Consider the following 20,578-nt stretch of genomic DNA (forward strand, 5'->3'; position numbering starts at 1 on the left):
CCAAATGAAATTCGGCAACACAGGCACAAAAAATCGACAAAACAAGGAAAAAAAAAAGAGGTTAAGCACAACAGGCACAAATGTATGACAAAACAAGGCAAAAACAATCCCCGCAGCGGAGGCAGCCGGCAACCGGTAAAACGAGGCAGCAGCGAGGCAGAGGGCAGGCAAGGGGCACACGCAGCAGCTGGTGGCCGTGCGGCGCGGGGGTGTCCCAGTATTAGTTTAGTTATCTGTGGCCATTGCACTACCCTACTCTTCGACCAGATCGAACATTAATGACTAAAGCATTACTGCCAGTTCGAGATATGCATCTTATTTTCATAGTTTTCAAAATTATTTTGTGCTATGCCACTTTGCACGTTTTCCTGCCATTTAGTGCTTTAGAACTTTGATTCTCCTGTGCTTAGTCCTCGGAACTTTAATTATATTTACTTTCTATGATCTCTTACATCTTGTTCCCTTCTGCACTTAGATTGTTTCTTTTTCCTGTGTGTGCTTCGGCAAATATATGCTGTATTTTCACAACCAATAGGATTAGTTTACTCTCTGAACTATCCAGATGGTCTTTTCCATGTAAATATTGCAATAAGAAGCAGGTCCACCTGCCTGCTAATATGCCGTCTGCACCCTTTGCACATCCTTGAATATTAATTCCTTTTAGTAATCTAACATCCTTCTTTTTTTTAGCCTCCGTTCAAAAGTGAGTGTATTAGGATAAAGAGTTGCAATAAAATAGGATCAATGAAAGTAAGAAGATTACATACAATATATCAGTTGGATTAAATAAAAGTTAAGAATATAAAACAGTCAGTCAAATATTTCACATACAAACAATATAAACATATATGTTACATCGGTATGAGGAAAGGAAAGTATAAACGTTCTATAGAAAACTGATATAAAGTGAACTATAAATAGAACTGTATAGTAACATAAAGGAAGTCATGGAGGTTTAGTAACTTCTTGTTGCAGATGTGTAGGAAGAGCAGGGCACTTAGCACTAGTATCAATATATATTGCAACTGGTGCCCACAAATCTAAACGTTTGGACGACAGATGTGCCGGGTACACAAATATGGTGTCTACCCTATGATTGAACAGAGGGCATACCATGCTTGATATGAGATTTTAGTGAAGTCTTTCCAATTCTTAGTTATTTGTTGGAAGGCAACCGCTAATAATAGGTCAATTACTTATACGTTAATGTTGCAACTATCCCATATAGGAGATATGCTCCCTAAAAAGATATGCGGAATAGAGAATGAATGGCTGGCATGAAAAATCAGTTTAAGTTGTAACCACACCTTTTCCCAAAAAATCCGAACAAACTTGCATGTAAAAAGTAAATGGAATAAGTCGGCATGTAGTAACGAGCAAGACTAACAATTATGTGAGACATTAGAGTGATATGTATTAAGGGCAAGCGGGGATAAAAGGAGTCTATTATATATGAAAAAAAGTGTTTGTGTCGTGTTTGCGGCTCTAGTAGATCTCCTGAGTTTAAGCCATATTGTATCCCAGAAGTCCACTGGCCAAGAGGTGTCAAGTTCCTTTTCCCACAATAATTCTACCTTAGTTTTGTCTCTCGGAATAGGTGAGCTGTGTAAAAGTTTATAAATAGTGGAAGCCTTAGATTCACGAAGTAGTAAGGAACATCAATTATCTGCATGAGTTAATTCAGGAGGAGTGTTAATGTGAGAGGTTGTGTGTTGTTGGTGGGCAGATTGGATAGCTTGTGTTAGAAGAGAATATTTGGAGCAGAAAGTGGTGGGAAAGTTACAAAAACAGTACTAGCTTGCGCAAATGGCATAATCATATCCCGACCGTATAATTGATTCACCCAAATCAACCCTCGTTGTCTCCAAGATTTCCAGAATAAAGGTTTATTATTGATTAAAATGTGTATGTTATGCCATATAGGAAAATTGAGAAAAGATACAGAAGAATTCATTGGAATCATTTTAGAGGTATGCTTGAGGATGGGAGTTGAAACAGATTGTGGTTTACGCGTGAAGGATAAATATTCTTGGATGGAAAAGGGAGAGATAAAAGAACGTTCTAGTGTAGTCCAAAGAGGACAATTTGTGGAGGGGTTGGAGAGCCAACGTGACTACTGACTTAATATGAAGGATCTATGATAAAGAGGAAAGTCCGGGAAATTCGCCCCACCTTCCGATTTTGGATGAATCAATTTGTGGATGGAGATACGTTACTTCTTGTGTCCCCATAAAAAGGAAGATAGGATAGAATTACGTTTTTTAAAATATTTAAGAGGGATTGACAATGGAATATTAGAGATTGTATATAGAACTATGGGGGATAGCATCATTTTTATGGTGTCTTAACGGCCCCACCAGCACAAATATAAAGGATGCCATTTTGTCGTTAAAGAGGATAATCTCTGTATGCAGTTTTCCATGCATCGTGACACTGTTCCCGATATGGAAGGAGTAAAATGTAAATCAAATTATTTAATAAATTGATGGCTCCATGAGAAACCTGAAATAGCAAAGTCAACTCTTGAAGTATATTTTGTTAAGGGTAAAATTTCATATTTGTCTGTGTTCAATTTATATCCAGACATATACGCAAAGGATTCTACTTCTTCCATAAAAGCAGGGAGAGAGACTTGAGGTTGCGAAAGAAATGAAAGCACATCATCGGCGTAAGCTGCCATTTTAATACTCGTCTTTTTAAAAGTAAAGCTATGAATGTTATTATTTTGACGAATCCGGAGCAAAAAAGGTTCTAAGGCGATATTAAAAAGAAACGGAGAGAGAGGACATCCTTGTCTAACTCCAGTACCAAGGTTAAAATAAGAGGAGATATCACCATTTGCTGTTACAGTTGCTCTTGGGTTGGAATAAAGAATAGAAATTAGAGTAATAATTTTTGGACCAAAACCAAACCACTTGAGCGTATGAAAAAGATAGGGCCATTCGACTCTATCGAAAGCTTTTTCTGCATCCAAAGCTATGGCTGCTAAGGAATGAGAGACATGTGAGGCCTTGGAGAGAATATCAAAAAATAACCTAGTATTCTCCGTAATAGGTCTCCCCTTAACAAAATCGGATTGGTCAGTCCCCAGTAAATCAGGCAACTGAGATTCCAATCGCAATACTAGAGCTTTTGAGAAAATGTTATAATCTATATTAACCAAGGAGATAGGCCGTTAATTTTTACAATTTTGAGGATCTTTACCATCCTTAGGTATGAGGAAGATAAGAGCATCGGAAGATCCAGTAGAGCCTCCAGATTGTAAAAAGGTATGTATAAGGGTATGCAGTTTGGGAATTAACAAGGAAGCAAAATGAATAAAGAATTCTACAGTGAGACCATCTGTGCCAGGGGCCTTATCCTTTTTGAGAATTTTTAAAGCGGCATGAAGTTCTTTCTGTCGGATTCTAAAAGGGAGAGATCTGGACGCATATCAGAGAAACAACAAATTTTGGAAAGAAAATGAGAGATAGAGTGGTCAGAAGAAAGGGTTTCAGATTTATAAAGTGATTTAAAGAAATGAAGGAATTCATTTAGAATCTCTCCATCCTTAAATTTCAAAGAATTATCAGTGCCAAAAATAGATTCTATATTAGGCTTATTTTGTTTGACTTTTAAATAATTAGCCAATAATTTCCCAGCTTTATTCTGACCACCATAACATTTTGCGCTCGATTTCAATAAATAGTTTGAAGCATTGTTAGTAGTGTCCTGATTAAATTGGAATTTGGCTTTTAAAAGTTCAGATAAACAGGTTTTAGATTTAGAAGAGTAAAAAGAGTGTTCCAGTTTTTTAATTTTAGATAACAAAGCATTGGTAATTTGTTGTGCTTTTTTACGTTTATTGGAAACAAAACAAATAATAAAATCTCGAGCTGAAGCCTTAAAGGCATCCCAAACTACATGAAAAAATATGTCATCGGTTTGGTTAATAGTGAAATATTCATTAACAAAAGAAATGAATGATGAAGTGAAGACTGTGTCTAAAAGTAGGGCATTATTAAAACTCCATTTGCGAAGTAATTTGGGTTTATGTAAAACATCAAGGTGAATGGTAACCGGAGCATGATCAGATATTAGAATAGAACCAACATCCGCCTTCATGAGTGATTGAGAAATTTTATGAGATACAAAAATGTAATCTAGACGAGACTGAGTATGATGCGCTGGTGAGTAAAAGGAATATTCCCTCAAGGTAGGATTGCAAAGCCTCCAAGCATCTATGAGTTTGTGTTGTTTTATTGTTTGCGTAAATAGTTTGAGATTTATGAGGTATAAAGGGAGATGCTGAGTTCCGATCTAGAAACGGGTCCAGAATTTCATTACAATCGCCTACAAGAATAAAATTATCATCATAACATTGTGTAATTTGTTGGGTCAGGGATGTCCAGAAGGAGGGATCACCAATTGTGGGTGCATAGATATTTAACAAGCAGACCGGAACATTGTCCACCACAAATTTAACAAATACCCATCTACCTGCTTGATCTGTACAATGTTATAGAATCTTAACAGAGAGGGATTTACGGGAAAAGAACAAGAACTCCATTACGTTTGCCATCACCCGGGGAGAAGAAAACTTCACCCACCCATCCTCTTTTTAGTTTTGCAGATTCTTCAGATGTTAAGTGAGATTCTTGTATACATGCAATATCTGCTTCCAATTTGGCCAAATGGGTCAAAACCCTCTGTCGTTTAATAGGCGAATGTAAACCTCTGACATTCCATGAAACAAGTTTTAAAGGCATAAATCAAAACTGAGAATATGCGAAAAACTCCAATGTGTGCAACATCTTGAACTGATTAAGCTATGATTGACATTAAACCAACTATAAATAAAATGAAATAATTGAACTTGAAAAGTAGAGCAAGAAAAAAAGGAGGAAAACAACGAAAAAAACAACCTCTGAAAAGGAGAAAAAGATTGCGAAATTGAGAAAACAGATGGGGAAAGTAAGGAATAAGATAGAGCATTCAAAGAAAGAGAGAAAGAAAGAGAGATAGTGGCATAAAAAAGACAAAGAATAATTAAGAGAAAAGACTTACATATAATACAGGACATACGAGAGGTGGAGGGTTGGATGGCCACACGGAACAATAACGTGTCCAGGACCCACATGGGAAGGCGGGAAGGAGGACAGAACGAACAAACTTCAAAGACATAGGGAAGAGGTAACACGCGGGAACAACCTGTTTGGAGAAAAACAATAAATAAATATACCATGAAAAAGAATAGCAATATAAGTTGACTACTTATTACCTATTAAAAAACGGCAATTGCGCCAAAACCAAATGCATAGATCATGAAAAATTGTTAACCATAACAGAATCTGTAAATTGTCTAAGTAGAGCTAAATGAAGAATTAGTATCAATTGTTTTGGCATGGTACGAGTAGAGGAAATTCTTCAATTTGGTTGGGTCCTCGTAGGTAGTCGTTTTATTATTAATGGCCACTTTAAATAGGCATGGGTGAAAGAGACCATACCTTGCGCCCATTGAACGAAGTTGTGGCCGTTATGCTAAGAACTCTTTGCGTAGATCAGCAGTTGGCTTGGCATAATCTTGAGAAAAGAATAAGGAGTTTCCTGACCAAGTTATGTGATTAATTGCCCTGGCCGCTGACAAAACTTTCAGTAAGTCAGTATATTCAAGAAAATATAGGATCACTACTCTCGGTTTTTGTGATGATGAAGAGGACGTCAGATGTGATGATAGCCCCAATCGATGAGCCCTCTGGATATTTAAAAAACTGCTCTCAGGTAACTTAAGAAGTTTTAGAAGAAAGGATTTGAAGAAAGACCATAAATACGAAGATTATTCCTCCTATTCCTGTTTTCCAAATTCTCAATTTGTCTGTGGAGCATGGAGACCTGGGAGTATAGTGAGTCTACTTTGGACGTAGAGGAAGATAAGGAGTCAAAATTTTGCACCAATGTAGTGACTCGTTGAACCATGTTTGACCATTTATCAGAGTGCATCTGAAGCGTGGAATTAGTTTCCTCCATAAATGGGGGCAAGGCTCTAATTTCTTCTAGTAACAAGTCCATTGTGACAGAAGTGGATTGTTTAGGTGGAGAAGGAGGATCTTTCTTCAACCTTATCGTTGATACTTTAGTGATGCTGGAACCTAAAGTGGTGTGAGGCGGCGAAGCACCTTTAGGTGGGGTAATGGCTGAGTCCTCCATTAATAGACAATTATAGCGTGAGCTAGTATGGATGAAGTGTCTACGGGATGCAGTTTTAGGTAGGGCAAATTTTTTGATAATCGTCCCATAGATAGGAAAAATGAGCTCTGTCAACATATAACAGTTGCAGTTACATATTAAATTACAATTAGCATTGAAAGAGCTCCGTAGCATAAATATATAATTGGTAGTCAAAGTCTTGTGTAATGAAATAAAGTATTATGTCAATATAAGCACACCACTGTTAGTGATATAAAAATTTAAGTATAAAAAAGGAAGAAACCGACTCAAAATATCAATGCCAAGAAGGATATTAAAGAGGACTAGAAAAGAAATCTATGACATTAACACCATGCCAGTAATAAGCGCTCTCAGAAGTTTGCTATGGTTACTACAAGCATTTGTTTGAAATTGGTATATATAAACAGTATAATATGCATTGCTTGAGTTAAGAGCGTGTCATAATAACATGAAAAAGACATTCAATGAGCATAGTATCGTACAAAGGAAATAGAGTATGGTAGAGGAAAAGTTCAGTCACAATCTTAAGAGAAGCGTGTCACCAGCGCTTGTAGTTGAAAAAAGGCAGTCTTCAGGAAAATAGAAGGGTAACCATAAAAGGCATGAAAAGGCATGAGTTGAAAAAACCATTGAAGAAATACGTCCGCAGGGTGCTTTTGTACAGTGGTCATTTACCACAACGACAGGTGAATGGGCATCACAGTAAGAAGAGGCTGCTTATAGAAGGAAGGATCCGAAAATGGAGGAGACATGTACCACAGAACCGTGCTGCACCGTATTTGTATTAGAAAAAGAACGAACAGCTTCAAGGCAGCATAAATGTACCTGCGATGTCATGGAAAGTCCTCCGGAATCATTTTTAGGCAAGGAACGAACTGTGGCGGTGAAACGCCGCATAGGAGAAAAACTCCGTCAGCGGCACTAAAACAACAAAATGGCGGGCGCGAACTCGTCAGAGCCGTGCCGCAAATAATCCTTGCCACAACTCCGTCTGCCAACAATGAAAACCTGCGTAAAAGGGATCCTTCTGCGCCTCAGATACACGCCGTATATCCTGCAGTTTAGAGAGGATGCGTGTGTAGAATTATCGTGTTCGCTCCGTCCGTGTCCCCGTCACCGCAGGAGAGTCATGGAGCTACCGCCATCTTCTTTGGGCGCTAGCCACGCCCCAATCTAACATCCTTCTAAATGATTGTTCCTTTGTCAAACCTCCTTGACTTGAACTCTTGTAATTTATTTCTTACCTCTTTATTATTTTAATTTTCCTGTGGGCTGTGGGTCCATTACTGGTTAGTAAATTCTTGTGTATGTAGTAGTAAATTCTAAGCACTAGTTATATATCAATTCGGCTCTTTTGAAATAGTTAAATGTAGATTTTCTTACGGATGTGTGTTGTATTCCTTGCCTGTCTAAGAGAATGAATGCTTCCTGTCCTGGTGGAAGGAGATCCTTACCGATGGTCATATTGTGGGTCAACTCTTGTCCCTTAAAAAAATAGAGCGCAGGCAGCAACATAACATCAATTTAGATCAGCTTTCACGATCTTCACTAACGTTTGCTATTGCTCTGTACAGCAGGCTGGCACTTTTTACCGTGAAGTGTTGTTGTTTACTCATTTTTAGCAGTAAAATGTAAGTGACAAATAGTGTAATAGGGAACAAGTTACAGGGCCATTTTCTTGCTCCATGTGGTGTAGGATCAGGAACATAGCTGAGGCAAACACAACTCCTGTCTGACTGGCAGATCTATGAGAAGATGATTAGTGCTGGGTTTTTGGAGGAGCAGGTGCCCCAGTCCGACAGTTAGGTAGAGATGGCTGCGTATTAGCTACCTGTCTCTCTCTTGGCTGACTGGATATTGAGAGGCGAGACAGTGGTGCCGCTTCTAGGGTGTGCTGCTGATTTGTGCTCTCTTGACCTCCCAGTCCCCTGTTGTCTGGATGCACCATTGGTCTGGTACCTGGGATATGACCGCTTTAGAGACTTGGCTTTGGAGTGTGAAACTGGGCTAAGTTTAGTTTGATGAACCTGCCATAACCAAGTGCCCTTTATGATGTTTTTAGCTAAGCTGTAGATTTTTTTTGTGGTATATTTTAAGTAGCATACCACCTGCTAACATGATAGCTGTGTCCTAATCATGAACAAAAATGCGTTACTCAACCTTGTTGCAACCAGGGAAAGAGTGCGCTTAGTCTCCATTGTAGCGTTGGCAGGTAGGGCCTAGCACGTGGCAATATACTAATGCAATGAGGGACACAGACTCGCAGTATGGGTTAGCCGGAAAGACCCCGAGCGGTCTTCCGCATCTTTATTTATACCCCGGCGCGAGCCCGCCCCGGGGTTGTGCGTGCGTGCGTGGGGGAAAAGATACAATGTAGGTGAGAGCCCGGGTGGCTCTCTACATCCCTCCTTTGTTTTAGTCCTTTCTGCTCCACGACACCCGGACCACAGTTCAGGGAGATGTCCATGCAAAGTCTCTTAGCCGTTGGCTGGGCTTCGGATTGGGCCTCAGGCTGTAGTGATGATGCCGGGTCCCTGATGGTTCAACAACCCCAGCCGGGGTTGTCCTTGGATCAGCGCTCGCCTCTACTGCCCTGGGTTGACTCGGCTCGATGCCGAGGCCGGGTGACATTGGCCTCGGTTGAACCTCCCTTCGTGACGGTCCGGGCAAGGAACTCGGGGAACTGGGACAGTTTAAGTCTTCCAGCATCGGCTCTTCTGGTTCCATTTCGTCCTCCCGCTGGTGTCCAGCAGCTGCTTCAGTTGCCTTCCGGAAGCACGAGATGTTTCGTGTCACGGTCTGTCCGTTTCTCTTTGCGGTGACCATTGTCCCTTGGATCTTGTCTACTCTCCACACTTCGGGTTCAAATGGCGTTCGAAACTTCCATCCGGGATGGCGATCCTTGACGACCACGGCATCCCCTTCTTTGATGTCTGGATCTTTTGCTCGGCGATGCAGGCTTGCTTTGGCGTTGGTGGCCTGCCTCCGGGCTTGGGTAGCTTCAGCGTTTCTCTCTTCAGGCACCCACGTGCTCGTGGTGGGTATGCTGTCTCTGGGGGCCCGCTTGAACAGCACGTGGGCCGGGGCGCACTTGGTCGTCGAGTGCGGTGTCTGTCGATATGCCCCTAGAAATTGGTCCAGGGCCATCTCCAGGTCTTCACCATTGTCCACCGCTATCCGAAGGGCTCTATTTATCGTTCGCATCAGTCTCTCGACTGGAACTCTCTCCCTTGAAAGGGGGGTCCGTTGTCGGACTTGATTTCCTCGGGGAGTCCCATCGCGGCGAACACGCGGTTTAGCACCTTCTTGACTTGTGGGAACGCTGTGGATGCGATGACTTCCACGATTGGGAACTTTGAGAAGGAATCGACCAGCACCAACATGTGCCTCCCGTCCCGGAAGCTGCCGAAATCGATACTGAGTTGAGTCCAGGGAGCTCGAGGCGCTTCCTCCGTGATTACGGGCGCTGGGATGGGTTCGCCCCCAGTGATCGTGCAGGCGTGGCAGGATCGTATCATCGCTTCCACTTGGCTGTCCATCGCTGGAAACCACACCTTGCTCCTTAGGCGCGCTTTCGTTTTAGCCATGCCTTGGTGTCCCACATGGGCTAGGCTTAACGCTCGTTGTTGGAGGCTTTCTGGCACGACAATGAGGTGCCCTCGCAGGATCACTCCTTCCTCTCCCACACTGAGTTCGCTGCGTATGTGCCATAGCTGCTGTCTAGCATGGCTGACTTCTGGTCGGAGGCTAGCGGCGCCATCAAGGAAGCGGGCCCAGCGGTTTTCCTCGAGGGCTCGGCGGACTTGCGTCAGAGTCTCATCTTTTGCAGTGGCGTCTCCGATCTCTCTGAGCGACATGTTCTCTGGGCACGCGGCCTGCGTGACCATGTGTACGATCTCTTCCACTTCTTCCCCGTCCTCGGTGGGTAGCTGCTGTGAGGTGACGTCCGGGTGCCGTGACAGGTAGTCGGCAGGGTTGTGGGCCCCAGGCCGGAACACAACCTTGAAACGGTAGCCCTGCAGCTGGACAGTCCACCGTTCGATCCGTGGGGGAGCCAACCGTGAGGTCCCGGCAAAGAGGGGCAGGAGAGGCTTGTGGTCTGTTACCACCGTGAATTCTTGTCCACAGAGGTAGAGATGGAAATGCTGGCATGCCCACTTGATGGCCAGGGCTTCCCTCTCTATCTGTGCATACCTGGTCTCCGTGTCCGTCAGTGCCTTGCTGGCGTAGGCGACTGGCCTCCACTCTTCCGGCCCATACTCTTGCAAGAGAACGGCTCCTAGTCCCACGGGACTGGCGTCCACAATCAGCTCGGTCCTTCTCCGTGGCTGGAAGTAGGCCATCGTCGTGTTGTCCAGAAGACCAGCCTTGACATTCTGGAACGCTTTATTTGCGGCCGCGGTCCAGTCCCATTTCTGATCAGCTCAGGTAAGGGCCCGGAGGGGCTCCGCGATGGCAGCCAGGTTCGGAATGAACCGGCCACAGTACGTGGCCATGCCCAAGAAACTGCGCACTTCAGTTGGGTTTCGCGGTGTGCTGGCAGCCTTGATCGCCTCCGCTTTCTTCAGGTCTACTTTGAGGCCTTCCCTCGTGAATGTGTAACCGAAAAAGTCCACCGACTCTTGGTAGAAGGCACACTTGGCTCGGTGCAAGGTCAGCCCGCTATCGGCAAGCCTCTGTAGGGTCGCCCTCAGGTTGGCGTGGTGTTCTTCAAGGGTTGTGGAGTACACAAGAATATCATCGCTGAGGTTAATTACTCCTGTCAGGCCTGATAGCACCTCGCGAATGGCGTTTTGAAAAACTTCGGCCGCAGATGAGACGCCGAAACTGAGCCGGGTGTAGCGACGCAGCCCTACGTGCGTCGAAAAGGTGGTGATGTATCTGCTGGCTGGTTCCAACTCTAGCTGGTGGTAGCCTGAGTTAAGGTCCAGTTTCGAAAACCACTTCGCCCCGTTGAGGTCCGCTATGATGTCATCCATGGTGGGGCTGATATGCCTCTCGCGCTTGACAGCTATGTTCGGAAGCCTCATGTCCACGCATAAGCGAATGGCTCCTGGCTGCTTTCGTTTGGGGGCGACGACCAATGGGGAGACCCAGGGTGTCGGTCCCGACACTTTCTCGATTACTCCCAGGTCTTCGAGCTTCCTCAGCTCCTCTTCTACTTGCGGCCGGAGGTTGAAAGGTACCCGCCTGTGCCTGAGAGCAACGGGTTTGATCGTTGTGTCTATGTGTAACTTGAACCTCCGTCCCTTGAGTTTGCCCAGGCCCTTGAACAGTTCGGGGAAGTCTTTTAGCATGAAGTCCACGTGTGCCTGGTGCACCTGGTTGGCGAAGAATACCAGGCCGAGATCTTCTGCTGTGTGGCAGCTCAGGAGGGTGCCCTTCTTACCCTCCGTGATGTGGAACTTGGTCTCCGTAGAGTATTCCCCGTTGACCACGGTTGTCTGGATCACTCCTCGAAGAGGGAGGGGCTCAGTTCCTCCATAGGTGTAGATTCTCGCCACCGATGGTGTCAGTGCCGGTTTCGGGGACATTCTTTCATATTGATCCGAGTCCATGACGTTGACGGACGCCCCAGTATCTATCAATGCGTTGACACTCGTCCCGTCAACCGTTACGGAGCACATGGGTGGCGGCCTCCTTTTCGTAGAAGCTCGGCTGACATAGGAGACGACGTACACCTCGTCATCTTCATCGTCCTCATACCTGGGCCGTCGGTCCTGCGCTTCGGTGTCAGGCGGAGGTCGCTCCTGATCGAGCGATAGCTGTTGGATTCGCTGCGTCACTGCTCGGGCACGTGGGCCTGCTGATCTGAACTTCCCTCCCCGGCAGACGGCGGCAAAGTGATTTAGACGCCCGCACTTGAGGCAAGTCTTGCCTTTGGCGCCGCACGTGGCGGTGGCAGGATGATCTTCGCCGCAGTATCCTCAGCGGTTGCTTCGTGGTGGCCCCTGTCTCTGCCTTACTGGCGGAAATCGCCTGTGGATTGCGTCTACCCGCTCTTCTTTGATGGTCGGGGTTCTCGCTGTTGTCGGTGTGATGACCGGGGTGCGCAACGCCACCTCCATCTCTTCAGCTCTGGCATCGGACAGTTCATGCGATCTGGCCAGGATTAGTATCTCGTCGAGCGATATCCCTGGTTGCCTGAGGATTAGTTTTCTCAGGAGCTTCGACTTGCATCCGACTATGATTTGATCCCTGATTTCTTCGCTGGGGTCGGTGAACGGGCACGTGCTCGCAAGTCGACGGAGTCGAGCATAGTACATGTCGACAGATTCAGACTCAGTTTGCCAGGCGCGCTTGAACTTGAACTTTTCAAAGTCATTGTTCAGCTGTGGGTCGAAATGGGCGTTGAGGGCCGCGACAGCGGCATCGTAGTCATGCTCGGGTCCGGTATTGGGGAGCGATTCGAACAGGTCGTAGATTTCTTGCCCACCGTAGAGGATGAGAAGTGACCTCTTTACTGTCCCATCTGTTTCTCTGGTGCCCTTGAAGTATAGATTGAGGCGCCCGACCCACGCTCTCCATCGGAGCGCAGCTGTCGCAGGGTCTGAAGTTTCGCTGAAAGGCGGGATGGGCGCTGCGCCGGCATGCAGGTGGGCAGGAAGTGCAGGTGCAGGGGGTCCTGCTGGGGCTTGGGCTCCCACTTGGGCTTGGGCCTGTGGGAGGACTGCAGGCACTACTGGCGGCGGCTGGACTGCTGGCGGTGGGGGCTGAACAGCCCCGTCTTGGGGCGCTCCTGTCGCGTTCTGGCTCATAGTGAGGCTTTATGCGAGGTGTACTGGTGCTTTCCGGAGTCGTGGTGGTGTTGGGGTGCCACGTGATGGAGCGCTGTGAGGACTGGCCCAGGGGGGTGGGCCGAGATGCAGGCGGGGCGCCTAGGGCTCCAGGTGTAGGCAGGCTGGTGTTTGACTTTGCCAAGGCTTGTTTACGTCAGTGTGCAGTTCTTTCTCCTTTAACGAAAGTTTTTTTTTTTTCAAAAGATGTCTTAGTACAGGTGGCAGATGTGGCGTGGATGCGCTGCCCAGGCGTGCACAGGACGTGGAACTGCAGATTCGAAATTGCCTTTGCCTAGGCTTGATGAGGGCGCGTGCAGCAGCGCCAGCAGGGCTGAGCGCGGAGCCTCGCGAGCACACGGGGCAGAGGTGCCGCTCGCGTGCCTTCTCCAGAAGGGGCGGGTCCGCTGTAGGCCGTGGCCACGTGGTGCAGCTGCGGGGCCTCGTAGAATGCAGGCGCACCTCCTCCACGCCGGCCGGCGAATCGAGGAAGCGCGGGGATCGTGCAGGCGGGGCAGAAGGAAACACTCACCCGCAGGACGATACCGCTGTGCACCGGCTCCGCGAGTCCCGCCAGCTGAAGGCGCTCCCTCACGGGAGACGCGTGGGCGGGTCTCGGGTGGAGGATGAAACCAGCACAATGGAGCGGGTGGGCACCGCAGCAGGAGACCGGCGTGCAGGCGGCAGCAGACACGCGTGGGGGACAACCGGCCTCGTCGCCAGTGTAGCGTTGGCAGGTAGGGCCTAGCACGTGGCAATATACTAATGCAATGAGGGACACAGACTCGCAGTATGGGTTAGCTGGAAAGACCCCGAGCGGTCTTCCGCATCTTTATTTATACCCCGGCGCGAGCCCGCCCCGGGGTTGTGCGTGCGTGCGTGGGGGAAAAGATACAATGTAGGTGAGAGCCCGGGTGGCTCTCTACATCCATGAATCACTTTGTATATGCTTTTTTACTCACTATACAAACCATAAGACTATTCTTTTTATTTTGGGTTATAACGTGAAAGGCCCACCTGTGAGTTTGATTATTTCATAATTACTGAGTACCTGTCACTCTTGTCTTCGGTGTGAGGAAGAACAAAAAAAAACAACCAAGATGGCTGAATGTGTAAAGCTTGGGCATTTGCCAATGTGTGTTCAGACTGAGTACGGTGCAGAGGGGCTCATGCAGACTAAAGTTTGAAGACACCTAAAGCATATCAGTCAAATACACTGAAGATAGTTAAAGCGGCCGGTGTTACTAAAACACTAGAAAACAATGTTTGCATAAACGACCGTAGCCAGAGCCGCTTTTCTGGAGGTGAAGACTGAACTGCTCAGAAAAGTGCCAGTATTCATTTTACTATACTAAAATGACTTAGGAGTATTAGGGCAGCCAGGAATATGTATTTTGCCTGTTCATTTAGAAAACAACAAAATCAGAGTTATGCATGCAGTTAAAAATCAGAAGGGCATATTATGTGCCAATTATTTGTTAGTGCTTGTTTTAAAGGTGTAAGCTTGACAATTTATCAAATTGTGTTGTAGATTAGATTCATCGTTGCACCACGTCCGATATTTATATAGCTGCGTATATGTTGTTTTTAAATGTCTGCCATTTCACTTTAAATGCATTTGTTTTTAATATCTAATACATAACGGCGGGTAACTGTTTTTATTTCAGGGAATTATATCTTGAATTATGTGGCGTCTCAGCCTAAACTTGCTCCGTTTGTGATCCAAGCGTTGGTGCAGGTGATAGCTAAAATTACAAAATTGGGATGGTTTGAGGTTCAAAAAGACCAGCTGGTGTTCAGAGATGTCATGGCTGATGTAAAAAAGTTTTTACAGGTAAGAGACGTCAAAAAACTGCAAAACCAAACATACTTAAAAATTTACTTTTTGCATAAGAGTTCCCAACAATATGTCTTTAGGGGTTTCAATGCCTGTCTTTCAGTAATTCTAGAGAGATGAGTGTCAACAGATGCTGAAGTTCAAGTAAAAAAAAAAAAGGCAAGTTGTGCATTATGTACCTAATGTATTCCACTGCGAATACATTAGTCCTAAAACTGAAAACGTGGGTCTGATAGAATAATATTTTCTATAAGTTATGATGGAAATGTCGGTCTTACGCCCCGATTGTCTGGAAATCTTCATAGGCCAGTACAGAAGTGAACGAAGGACATCTTTCCTTGCTAATGACAGTCTTAACCAGGAGAAAATATACAATCAGGCTCTCAGGTTTTTTTAATGAAAGAAAACATGAATTACAATTCGAATGGCCCTAGTACAAATGAAACCCACCATTTACTCCTCCTTTTCAATCCTGAGTGGTATTGCTCCACCATTAAGCAAAGAAGAAATATTTGTGTTTGTTTTTACTACAAACAAAAAAGATATTTGAAGTCAAACTACTTTTAACGTCATAATTAGAAGGTAGAGTCAAATGAAAAGTAACTTTAATAAAGGACACGTTATTTAAATATATGCATCATTTACAGATGATTAGCTGTTTATGGCTCATAAGTGTGTTGAAGTTGGCATGTTATGAGTGTGATAAATCTTAAGAGATGTCTAGTGCCAAGTTATTCTAGTAATATGGCTGTTAAGAACACGGGAAAAAGTTCAACTGCAGTGTGTGGTAGAGAGAAAAAAATTGTTACTATGATATTCTGCGAGCTAAGGTGCACCCTGTAGCATATTATTGGTAAATTTTATGTGAGAATCCTTACAGCAGCAGGTAATGTTGGTATGTATTTTTTCTAAGAATCACCATCTTGTCTTCAGAGATTCTGAGAAACAGCTAAGAATAAAGGCTGAATAAAAAGACTGTCACTAATTTTGAGTCGGTCAGCCGAAGACGAGCATCTCTCAAAGGAGTAAGTTCAGCAATGACCAGCATTGCACTAGTGTTGTACCTGGTCTGCATGATGTACTTGAAATGCTTTGTGGATTGTGTGTGGGCTTCCTAGTGCCCTAAACTAACTATAACTTGTGACCGCACAAATGGAAAAGTGATCCAAACTATAACTACCCAATAGCGACCACCACTGGGTAAAAGATATATTTCCTCTGACTGCTCTGATCATGGCAAAGGAGGAGATCCGCAGACAGGTGGATGGGGGGAGCAGAGCTGTCGTTATCCTCTTAGACCTATCAGCAGCATTCAACACAGTAAATCATACGATGTTAGTGTGGCGGCTAAAGGCTGTGGGGATTGGGAACACAGCTCTGGTCCTTCTCTCTTCCTTTCTAGCCTTTAGGGATCAAAACCTACTCTGGGAAAATCTACAATCTGACACATTTCATCTTCCATGCGGAGTGCCGCAGGGATCAGTCTTGTCACCGACTATTTAATTTCTATGTTACTCCACTGGCCAGACTCATCAGAGAACATGGCTTTCTTTTGGTCTCTTATGCGGATGATTAGCAGATTATCATTTCAGCATCTAAACAGCCAGAGACTACCGCAATTGAATCAATCAATCAATCAATCAATCAATCAATCTATCAGAGTACTTGTAAAGCGTGCTACTTACCCGTGAGGGTCCCAAGGCGCTGAGGGGAGGGAGGGTGCTGCTACTGCTCGAAGAGCCAGGTCTTGAGGAGTCTTCTGAAGGCGAGAAGGTCTTGGGTCTACCGTATGTGGGTAGGGAGGGTGTTCCAGGTCTTGGCGGTGAGGTAGGAGAAGGATCTGCTGCCGGAGGTCGTTCGTTGGATGCGGGGAACAGTGGCAAGGGTGAGGCTGGAGGAGTGGAGCTGGCGGGTGGGGGTGTGGAAGCTGAGTCTGCTGTTCAGGTAGGCTGGTCCGCCGTTGTGGAGTGCTTTGTGTGCGTGGGTGAGGAGCTTGAAGGTGATCCTCTTGTCGACGGGGAGCCAGTGTAGGTCTCTCAGGTGGGGGGTGATGTGGCTGCGGTGGGGAACGTTGCGAGCAGTTGGACGGAGGCGTTTTGGATGCGTTGTAGTCGTCGTAGGTGTTAGGCTGGGATTCCGGCGTAGAGTGCGTTGCCGTAGTCCAGTTCATGCCTGCCTGATGAAAATCATGAGCTGGATGAGTAAAAACTTTCTTAAGAGCAACACTGACAAAACGGAGGTAATGGAGTTCGGCAAGGGCCAAGCCCTGTGGAATCAAATCTGGTGGTCGACTGAGGCCGGTGAATGTTGTCATCCAACAGCTAAGGCCAAGAACCTAGGAGTGTCTTTGATGATCAGCTTAACTTCGCAGCTCAGATCAATCGTCTAACCTTCTCCTGCTTCTTCTTACTGAAGACATTACAGAAGATTTTCCCATTTATTTCCCTGGAACTCAGGAAGTCGGTAATAGTAGCCCTTATTCTGCAATGCACTCTTTATGGGCAGTGACAAGGCACAGAGGACGAAATTGCAATCATTACAAAACGCTGCGGCACAATTGCTATTAAACATTCCTAAATGCCATTCTACCTCGGACTCATAAGATCGCTACATTGACAACCTATCAAACAACAAGTAGATTTTAAGGCCCTCTGTTTGGTGCATAAGGCACTATATGGAGGTGTTTCGGTGGATATTCAGAAACTGTTCTCATCGCACACTCCCACCAGAAATCCTAGATCCACAAATGTGGGCCTCATTCATGTCCCCAAAATCCGTAGAGCAAGATGGGGAGGTAGGAGTTTATCACATTGTGCAGCTAAACTGTGGAATCAGTTGCCTATCTTGGTGAGACTGCAATCCAATAGGCAGCTTTTTAAGAAACTGCTAAAATCCAGGTTATTCCCCACGAACTAAGTCACCGTTGTCAACTGTACAGTCCCTTTTTCACACTCTCAGCTCCAAGACGCCGCAGCATTCGAGCTCTTTATAAAATGTATCTTATCCACTAAACCTTATTAAAAGGAGATGCCTATCTCTTCCTTCATTAAGAAAGTTGATTTCACAAGAATGAAAAGGATGGAAAACAAAACATTTAGGATATTCTGGTGGAACTCTGAGTTCTCTGTCAACTTTATTTAGATTACGTCTCTATTTTGAAGATTTCCTCTGAACCACTGAAACCAAAGTAGGGTATTTTCAAGAGAAAACTCATGGATCCCCAGCTTCTGTCAGTGCCTTCATTATAGCGTGAAAGTCCCCCATACATGCCTCGTGAATGGACTGTGTGGTGCTCACATTATCAAGGGGAATGGCTCTCCTCCTCTACACATAACAGCATATTGATAATTCTTTCTTAGCACTCACCACATCTTTAGAAGTGTCTGTTAGTGGTCATAATGGCAGGAGCATAAAGAAGGGGTGTGATGGCCACATAAATACCTTCCATGCATTTCCTAAAATTAAACCTTGAAAGTGAGGCATTTTTCTCATCACATTGTGTCAACCAACATTATCATCTCAAATATGAAGTACATGCGTTGAATACCAGAGGGTGACGTTGTAGCGTTGTTTTAATCTGTATATAACCACTGCTACTCACTTTGTGTTGGGTAATGAAGGTGTTGATGCACTGTGCCAGCATTTTTAAGGATCAATAGAATCTACACATTACCACCAGACACATCAAACCTCTTTGTTTCCTCTGTTACATTGTTTTGTAGCTTTTATATGGACCTTCCTGCCCCTGTGATGAGGCCATGAAGTGCTCTGATTTGCATCTGGTTCCGGGAGCCCTTTCTGAGTGCATTGTTTGTACGGAGTTGGTTGTAATTTGGCCTAAATTAGAGGCATTGGATGAGGTCTGGGATTATTAAAGCCAAACTTTAAACATGCTGCGGCAAATCTCCCTTTGCATATGCAAGAGATGTTGGAGCAAGGGTAAGGATGGATACATCCGTGCATGCTTACTGTAAGCAAATTGGTCCTGACCCATTTAGTATTCTTGTAGTTTTTTTGACTACTTGGTTTTTGGAGTTTTGCTGCGACTGCGTCTTACTGAGGAGTCTCACCCACTATAAGCTCTGTTAAAAAGGATTAAAAGTGCTTCTTTTTAAAACCAGGTCTCATGCTGCACAGCTTGGGTAAGAGGCTCTGGGCAGGCTGCACAGGAACACAAGCAGGTAGGACTATCATTCAGTTCAGCCCCATATCTGCTTACATGTAGCATTTTGTAGATGGAACCTTTCATGGATTAGTGTTGACCTATGCAGGCCCTATCATGTGGGTGGACGTTCACTGATTAAGTTTGTAGTGCTTCACTGAGAAGAGTGTGTGCTGTATTGTATCTTATGGGTGAAATCTGACCAAAGTACAGTGTCACCATAGTTAGCCCTAAAGACTAGAGTGATGCACCAATCTTATGTTAAAAAGGGATCACAAACACTGATTTAATGTTATTTATATCACAAATGCATTTCTTCTGACACTTGAAGGTTTATAATATTTATCTGATTCCGCTGCTAATTCCAAAGAAGTTCTAATGTTTTAAAGGCCAGGAGGAATGAAAAGACCATCCTATTGGCTAGCGGCCAGCACCATGAGCAAAATCAGCACAAGATCATTATATTGGGCCCACAGTACTAGAGAAATACAGGGGAGAAGTTCGGCCCAACAAAAAATGTCCCCTGCTGCTCCCCTTCTCCACGGGGACTGATGAGGGTGAACATGGCCTTGGGGTGCATGTTGGGTGTCCCGCTTATGGTTTGTAAACTCTTTCTGGGGCCCACCCATCTTCCCGGTAATTGACTCAGAACAAGGTGGAATACAAAACCAATGACAACTGTTGTGCTCAGACTTGACAAATGACCCTGTGTCTCCCCACCTCTCACTTTGGGACCGAAGCTGGGTGTGCCTCCACCCCCAAGCACAAGGAGGTTGTAACACAAGACCCAAAGTCTCCTTCCTGCCCTATGTGCAGGTGGAAAGAGTGGTGAGTTCCTCCTCCCGCTCGTTCTTTGAGTGGGGTGAGGGAGCAAAAAAGGAAGCCAGCTCCTGTGCCAACATAAAGGTTCAGTGTTAGGTGTGTGGGGAGCCGGCAGGGACTGCAAGGTCTGTGGGCTCCCCACATAAACCCCAACATCGTCCCACTCCAGAGCCCAATTGGGATTTGGCACCCAGTTTTTAAAAATAAAACCATAGCGAGATAAAACGCATTGCTCGTCACTACTAAAAAGACCCGAAGACATAGGCCCCCCTAGAAGGCCCTGGTCGCCTAATTAAAATTTTTAGTCCAAGATGTTTGAGGCGGCAGTGGCACTGTGGCTCTAGTTTTGAAGGGTTGAGGGACCACCCTGTAAAGCGGTTGACCCCCTTAAATGAAAGGAACTTCTTTTGGAACATTTAAATGTCAGCCTAAATTTCCATGAGCTGTGTTACTGATCTTGGGAGAGGTGTCTGTTCATTTCATTTAAAACATTCCCAGAGCTATGGGTTTTCGTTTCATGGCTCTCAGGGTGCAGTGATCTGTGTTTGTCCGCGTATAGGAGAACCGGGACCATACATTCTCCTACACGCGAAATATCCAGACTCACTTCTGCTAGGGATTTGTCCCATGCATTAATATATAAGGTGAAAAGCAAGGGCGCCAATATACATCCTTGGCGGACACCCCTCTCTGATTTAAAAGGCCTAGTGCGTTTGCCATACTGCGAGATCCTAACTGACGCTAAAAGGTCCCGATGGAGATCAGCCAAAAAAT

The 20,578-nt window shown here is 45.3% G+C and overlaps 1 protein-coding gene across 1 annotated transcript in view; it reads left to right on the plus strand.

Annotated features, from left to right (window-relative positions):
* RANBP17 (RAN binding protein 17) overlaps positions 1 to 20,578 on the plus strand; it is a 1,388,837-nt gene that overhangs the window by 198,343 nt on the left and 1,169,916 nt on the right. The window contains exon 4 of the mRNA XM_086931437.1: positions 14,651 to 14,817. Coding sequence (XP_086787563.1) covers positions 14,651 to 14,817 — 167 coding nt within the window. The remainder of the gene's footprint in view (positions 1 to 14,650; positions 14,818 to 20,578) is intronic.

Source organism: Lissotriton vulgaris, chromosome 7 (assembly GCF_964263255.1).
Source record: "Lissotriton vulgaris chromosome 7, aLisVul1.2, whole genome shotgun sequence".
NCBI classification, from domain to species: domain Eukaryota; kingdom Metazoa; phylum Chordata; class Amphibia; order Caudata; family Salamandridae; genus Lissotriton; species Lissotriton vulgaris.